General features: G+C 35.0%; 1 protein-coding gene and 1 long non-coding RNA gene across 3 annotated transcripts in view; one reads left to right on the top strand and one right to left on the bottom strand.

The window, feature by feature from the left end:
• LOC107726921 (uncharacterized) overlaps positions 1 to 1031 on the bottom strand; it is a 21040-nt gene extending 20009 nt beyond the window's left edge. Inside the window, exons 1-2 of the long non-coding RNA XR_001638308.1 lie at positions 1021 to 1031; positions 69 to 75 (exon numbers count right to left, since the gene is read on the bottom strand). This is a non-coding gene — a long non-coding RNA (uncharacterized LOC107726921). The remainder of the gene's footprint in view (positions 1 to 68; positions 76 to 1020) is intronic.
• LOC107726920 (tctex1 domain-containing protein 1-like) lies at positions 815 to 7089 on the top strand. Of its 2 annotated transcripts, none has more exons than XM_016536612.1 (2): positions 815 to 893; positions 6386 to 7089. In XM_016536612.1, the coding sequence occupies exon 2, from the start codon at positions 6397 to 6399 to the stop codon at positions 7087 to 7089; it is 693 nt and encodes a 230-aa protein (XP_016392098.1). In that variant the 5' UTR covers positions 815 to 893; positions 6386 to 6396. The 2 variants fall into 2 exon arrangements, 1 of the variants encoding a protein (XP_016392098.1); XR_001638307.1 differs by lacking the exon at positions 6386 to 7089 and adding an exon at positions 1876 to 1917 and having other exon boundaries at positions 836 to 893.
• Positions 7090 to 7932: the final 843 nt, after the last annotated feature.

The following is a 7932-nucleotide window of genomic DNA, read 5'->3' as shown; positions in this document are numbered from 1 at the left end:
AGACATGTCCAGACATGCTGGGACTGGCTGACCTGTGTGTGTCTGTCATTTATTTTCAACTTCAATACAAATGTCCTTGTGTTTCGCATGACTAAAAACAATACGGAGAAGAGAAGAGTTTGGGGTGGAAAGGTTATCATGAGTATGAACAACAAATTTTCCATTAGATATAAAGTATTTGTCAGTGATATTCTTTGAGATAACTCTCACATGGATTAATGAGTTGTTCTTGGTCAAACAGCCCCCTGACATTGCTAAGATTGGTTTAGTGAGTCAGAGATTCTGCACAGAGGTGCGTTTCATGAGCTGCTTGTGTTTGGATGTGACTTTAGCCCTCCTTTTCCTCTTGAATGCAGTGGAAACAGATGGCTCTGCCTGATACCACCCACTGGCAACCAGAGATCAGCACCTTTTATCTCTCAAATACAAGAGATCAGCGTGACACACTAAGGCCCTTTGCAATGAAGCTCTACAGCACTGTTGGAAAAACAAAAATGACCATATAGCAAAACATTTGCTAAATAAAAAATGTATATGTTACTGGTCAAATAAATTTGATTAACCATGACTGCATTGGACATCAGCCATAATTGTTGATAAGCAAATCAGGCTGCTGTGGAAGGTTACAATAAAAGGCTTTCCATGACTACAAGCAAGTTCGTGGCAGATATCCAGGTTGTTCAATGCTCTGTGTGAATGATTGCCTGGCTTGCGGGGCATTGTTCAGTGTGTCTGCCCATGTAGCCCATTTTGACAATAATTTACGGGGCTGCTCTTTACTTAGAGATGCACTCGCAACAGTGAGCGTGGACCACTTAGTGACAACATTAGTTGAGAAGAGAGACCCTCACTGGAATACAACAATATTCAGATTTAATTGAGCTTCTAAACAGGTAAGGAAATTTGGGGTAACCCCTTCGCCATGGCCAAGTACTACATACTAAACAAATATTTTGGTGATTTTTTAAAATGGTTTTGGAAGTCATATTAACACTCATGGCTTGTTGAGATTTACTTCACTGCTTTTGTGTTTTGGGTCTCAGAGATCCCAATGATGTAAGGGTAAAAATAATATTTTTAAATTTTTATATGTTATTCTAACCTATTCAAAATATATTTGACAGCTATTTTTAAAGCTTAATCCCTCACAATGTGGGCATGCACTTATTTAGAAATGCCATTACTGTCTAGTATAGTAACAATGTTTCTGTTTGGTGTCAATTTGACCCCCCCCCCCCCTTATATTTTTTATATAAATATAATTTTATAACATAATTTTATATATATTTATGTATAACTTTTATTATAATTATTTTTAGTAATCTTAAATAATAGTTTCTGTGACACCAAATATACAAAAATATATAATCAAGTGTAATCAAAAGTGTATCTATCTATCTATCTATCTATCTATAGTTGAAATTTTAATTTTAATTCATTATGACAAAATGTAGAAAACTTAGGAAGTACCAACCTAATACTTAAATATACTTTTAAATATATTTAAGTTTAAACAAAATGAGTTTAAACTATAAATGTGCTTCTCAGAGAAACTTGGGAAGATGTTGTTCATTTTTAAGCATATGTCAAACTTCTGACTCAAGAGTCACTTTAGCTTGTATATTCTTGCTGCTCATGGTGTGTGACAGTAGTTGACAGTAAGGATGTGCTCATTAAATGATTTCATCTGAGTGAGGATGCACAATTGCTTGCTGTTCTTTTCTAGTGACTCAGTTGTGATTGTGAAAGACTCATTCTTACTCTCTATCCTACCCATACCTGTACTTTTACCCGTTTCATGCGCTCGCATCACTTGCTGTTACTATTCTACATGTGTGTAGAGCGGTAAACTGTGGTGAAAGTTTTGGCACAAAGATTAATATCTCTCAAGAGTGGTGTGGAGGCAAAGACTGGGGAGAGGCAGAAGAGTGGTGAACTGAACTTGAGGTGTGGAATACTGTTGACTAAATCTGAGTACTTTAACAGCAACTCACTGCACAGACAGGTGGGAACTTCCCTGACGGTGTTAAGAAAAGTTTCGTACATTGAAAAGAACCTCATTTTCTCTTAAAGAAGCTCTTCGGGTTGGCTTCCAAGAAACAGATTAAACCAGGTGCCCAGGTTAAAATCAGTTTTTATCTTTTTCAATTGTTATCATCAACTGCAACTTAATCTAGGACTCGAGCTGTGTCTCGAAAACCATTCTTGTGAGTCTGGCCCAATAAACCGCTCAAATTGAAATTTATATCCTCTTGATAATAAAATATTATCATAAGAATCAAAACCTCAGCAAATCAGATTCATAAAAATGCATTTATCAAATTATCAATTAACATCTCACAGGTCTTTTTTCAGTCTTCCTGCCCTTCTGATGTTATGCCTTCATATATTTTTAAAGAGGTTTTTCCAGTTTTGAGTCCGATCGTGACTGCTACTATTAACAGCTCTCTAGTCAATGGGGTGGTACCAGCTTTTAAACATGCTATAGTACAACCATTGTTGAAAAAGCATCATCTTGATCAGCATATCATGAATAATTACAGACCCATTTTTAAACTATCTTTTATTTCAAAAGTCTTGGAAAAAGTTGCCTACTCTCAAATTTCATCTTACCTAAGCATTTTGGTGTTTTTGATCCTTTTCAGTCTGGTTTCAGGGAATGACACAGTACTGAATCTGCGTTGGTGAAGGTTACCAAGGACATTTTACTCACTCTTGACTCTTGGTTCTTGCTGTATTTTAATCCTGGTTGATTTAAGTGCAGCATTTGACACAGTAGATCATAAAATCCATTTACAAAGACTCAATCATGTAGCTGGGTTTCAGAGGTCTGTGCTGGAGTGGTTTGCCTCTTACCTCAAAGAGAGTACCTTTTCTGTTAATGTAGGCAAATACTTCTCATCTTGTGCACAAATTTCTTATGGTGTTCTGCAGGGTTCCATTTTGGGTCCTCTTTTTTTGCATTATATATGCTTCCCCTAGGTCATATTATTCAGAGACACAACTTATCTTAACATTTCTACACTGACGACACTCAGCTTTATCTTCCTGTTAAAGATGACAGCTGTTCTGTGTCCAGTTTGTTTGATTGTCTGCATGACATAAAATACTAGATGGACATTAATTTTTTACAGCTAAACAATGACAAAACTTAAATAATTATCTTTGGTCCATCGGTTCTGACCTATGAAATTGTCAATCACCTTGGTCCCCTCTCTTCTAATGTACATGACTGTGTCAAAAACCTTGGTGTTATATTTGATCCCACCTTGGATTTTGATAAACAGATTAGTGCTGTCATGAAAAGCAATTTCTTTCAGTTAAGATCTATTGCTAGACTCAAGATGATGAGAAGGACCTCGAAAGTCATTCATGCTTTCATAACATCAAGGTTGGACTACGGTAATTCGCTCTAACTGGGTTTGTCTAAATCAGCTTCAGATCGCTTGCAGATGGTACAAAATGTGGCAGCCAGATTACTGACCGGCACTAAAAAACATGAGCACATTACACCTGTGCTTGCCTCTCTTCACTGTTAAGTTTTTTTTTAAAGCTTTTTAAAGTTTTGCATGGACTTGCACCTCAGTACATTTGTGATCTTCTCAATCCATATGCTGCTTCAAGACCCCTTTGATCATCTAGTCAAATGCTACTCTCAGTTCCACATTCTCATTTTAAAGCTAAAGGTGAGCAGGCTTTCTCGGTGGCTGCCCCTTGGCTCTAGTCTTCCTCTCTATATTAGATCTGCTTCTTCTGTTTCTGTGTTCAAATCCTTTTTGAAGACCTATTGTTATTCTTTGTGTTTTCATTCTTCATGAGGGTGTTAATTTTCATTTGTCCATTAGGTTTTGTTTTGTATACTGTCTAGTCTTTTATTTTGTTTTAATTTTGTTGTATATTTAGCACTTTGGTTTCAACATCTGTTGCTTTAAATGTGCTTTATAAATCAATAAACTAAACTAAATACGTAATTTTTATTGGGCATATCTAACATTCACAAAAATTTTAAACAACAACCTAACAAACAAGCTTTTTTATGCAAGTAGATCAGTTCCAAACAGGTAGTTTGATGGCATTTTGGCCCATTGGCCCAACAACTTCAGATTATTGATTTTGAGGTTCATTTACATTCAAATTCAGGAATTTAGCTTGACAGTTTTTTTCTCTCTTAATAATATAAGCTTTATTCTGTGTTATAGCCTTTAATTCATAGATCTACTCTGTTTAGGATTATTCATGTGTTTTTGGAAGCACATTTGTTCAATCTTAAGCTGACACACTATTGTTTTTCTCATATTGGATTTGTGACTAGTCATAATGTCACTCTCACAATTCCTTACTCTGACCTTTTTAATGGCCTACTGATGCAGTGAACACCTTTTAAAATGATTTTGCGGGACACAGAGCTGAATTTATAGGACCGGGACAAAATTATAATATTGGACCCCAGCCCCCATACACTCAGAAGCATTTATTTACAGGCTCCCTCTAGTCCCAGGGCCTGGGACAATTTTGCTGGTTGTTCCCCCTTGATGGCAGCTCTGGTTGGACACCCTTTATGAGAAGGAGTAACACCGAGTACCACACTCCATAACCATGGATTTATGAGGGCCAAATTCTTGCGTAGTGACCTATAACTAATAAATCTCAATTACCGTTTAAATTAGATCCATATAAATGTTTTTGGGTCAAGGAAACGATCTAATTCAGAAACCTGTGTCATTGAGGAAACAATAGTCAAATTTCAGTTTGTGTTACTGGGAAAGGCCCTTTGTCTCATACCTGATTGTGACTGTATGAATTTAACCACTGACCTCACATGGCCTCTTTTACAGAGTTGACCATCCTGTAAGTTCACATCTTTTTCAACAAATACAATGTGGGTAATTCCCAGGAAATGATGTCATTTGTGTCTGAATGACTTACTACAGATACAGTATAATGAATATAATACTGAACTTTTGACTTTTGACTTGATTTAACACTGATTACTGTAGTGTGAAAAAATCTTAATTTAGTGTTTTTCATTGAATAATAAGTCAATAAGTGTATCCTTATTCATCACTTTTAAACTGTGATGGATAATATGGAATTCTATCTAATGTAGCTTTTACTAAAATTAAAATGCCTTATACATTTTCAGAGAAGAAGCAGAATTTGTCTTTGTCCCTTTCAAAATTGCACTTTCTTTGCAATTTTTTTAAAACAGAAATAAAATATTGTTTTTGGCACAATGCACAAGAATACTGGCAGTAAAATATTAGGTGGTGCAATGATAGTTGCTCAGGCTGGGAGCAAAGACGTTTTAGCACTGATCTTCAACCCCAAAACATTTAGAATGTAACAGGACTGGCACACAACACAAAGCTTTAGGGTTCGTAATGATAAATATCTATTGCTACTTGCAAAGCTGTAAGCACATATTTAGGATTGAGATAGCAGTTTAAGAATCAGCCATTGAAAAAAAGTGCTAGTCTGAATGTTTGTTGGACTGCATCCCATTATGGTGGTTCCCTCAATGGTGGTGAGCCCCTACCAAGTATTGAGTACATATGCAGTAAATGAACATACTTTCCAGAAGGAATGCTTTCCAACAATTCACTAAAAATGTTTTTATGAAGTATTCTATTTTATGTTCTTATGAAGTATTCTAATTTGTTGAGATTGTGAATTGGTGGGTTTTTGTTAAATGTGAGCCAAAATCATCACAATTAAAAGAACCAAAGACTTAAACTACTTCAGTCTGTGTGCACTGAATTTATTTAATACACGAGTTTCACAATTTGAGTTGAATTACTGAAATAAATGAACTTTTCCATGACATTCTAATTTATTGAGATGCACCTGTGTATATATAAATATATAAATACTTCATTTGTAATATATTATTGAAAATATTTATATATAAATAAAACAAAATTGATTGAATAATTATATATTTTAATTCACCCAAAAATTTAAATTTGCTGAAAACCAGCCAAATGTAGTTTAGTTTTTTTTTTCTTTGGATCTGATTTAGAGAAATTTAGTATTACATCACTTGCTTACCAATGGATCCTCTGCAGTGAATGGGTACCGTCAGAATGAGGACTCAAACTGCTGATAAAAAAACATCACAATAATCTACCAATTAGTCAAACAATTAATCCGATGAAGAAACAAAAAAAATATCTACTGTACATTTTAGATGGCCTGAGGGTTAGAACGTTTTCAGCAAATTTTATTTTTTGGTTGAAATATTCCTTGAAAATTCTCTTTATTGCTATAAATAAGGTCAAAATTATTGTAAGTCTATATATAATTTTACATATACATTGTGAAATGTACAGTGAAGAAATTAAAATCAGCTATATTAATCAATACAATGTGATGTGTGTCCTCACAGATTTCTTCATCATGGCCAATCAGCCTCTACTACTGTCTCAGGAGACTTTAGCTCAGTTCAATCACTCCATGGCCACAGAACCAGGTGCCTCAGGACCTCCAAGGCGACGTCTGGGCTCTATCTCCACTCGCCGAAGCTCCAAAGACCAATCCAAGGACCAGCCCCGCCACAGACCCCTGTTCCTCAGGGGCATGACGGTTCCTTCATCTGAGTCATCGTTCTTGAGCGCCAACATCAGCAATTCTCGCATCTCCATGGGCAAGCGGTTCTCATTCGCAGGCTGGCACCAGGGAGGAAGAGTAAGCTTCTCTGGACTGTACCTTCAACAACCAATCCAGGAGGTTTATGTGGAGAACACCTACAGAATGGGACCAGAACCAGGGTGCCATTTCAATGCTAGCAGGACCCAGCAGATCTTACAGGCCACTTTGGATAGTTATTTGGAAGGTGTGTGTCACAGTCCTGATAGTTGTAGTCAGCTTTGTCAGATGTTAGCAGATCTAGTTCTCAGTAAGCTAAAAGATGTCAATCCACCACGATATAAACTTGTGTGCCAGGTGGTGGTCGGACAGAGTGGTAAACAAGGTATAAGTGTGGCCAGCCGTAGCCTGATGAACCCCAACACTGACAACTACACATCTGCTGTTTTCCAAAATCACTCACTGTTTGCTGTGGCTTTAGTACACGGTATGTACTTTGAATGAAGGCTATATCAACAATACTTAATATCCGAATGATTTTTGCCATAAAAGACAAATCTATCATTTTGACCCATACAATGTATTTTTGGCTATTGCTATAAATATACCCCAGCGACTTAAGACTGCTTTTGTGCTCCAGGGTCACATTTATTATATACCACAACCATCACACACACACACACACATATATATATATTAAACAGTAATATAGTGTGAAATATCATTACAATTGTTAAGAAAGGATTTTTTAATAGTCAAATAGGGTCAGTACAATTTTTTTGGTTGTTTCTGAATTAAGTCTCTTATATCATAAAGTTTTTCCATTTGAATACATTTTTAAAAATAAATTAATACTATGATGGTAAAGCTGATTTTCTAGCAATCATTACTTCAGACTTCAGTATCATATTTTATCTACAAATCGTAATTTTATATACACTTTTTATTTTATTTTTTTGGATTTTATGCTATAAGAAAATAAAAGACATAAGCAGTAACATGTTTTTATTTTCTGCCTTTGATCATTCTTTTTAACAAGTGCTGTCAAACGATTAATTATGATTAATCACATCCAAAATAAAAGTTTTTATTCACATAATATATGTGTGTTTACTGTGTATATTTTATATATATATATATATATAAATACACACAAACGAACAAAATAGGGTCAGTACGTTTTTTTTGAAAGTTTCTTATGCTCACTTAATTTAATGTCTTGCTGAGGAAAAAAAAAATAAAAAAAATAAACAATTTTAAACCATATTATATAGTTTAAATTTAATTATCTTTAATCCTTTAATTGTCTTTAAAATCTGAAAAAGAATAAATTCAAGAGACAGAAAA

This window comes from Sinocyclocheilus rhinocerous, unplaced genomic scaffold (genome assembly GCF_001515625.1).
Source record: "Sinocyclocheilus rhinocerous isolate Xijiao unplaced genomic scaffold, SAMN03320098_v1.1 scaffold606, whole genome shotgun sequence".
NCBI classification, from domain to species: Eukaryota; Metazoa; Chordata; class Actinopteri; order Cypriniformes; family Cyprinidae; genus Sinocyclocheilus; species Sinocyclocheilus rhinocerous.
The sequence above is the reverse complement of the archived record's forward strand: the minus strand, read 5'-3'. Positions and strand labels throughout refer to the sequence as shown.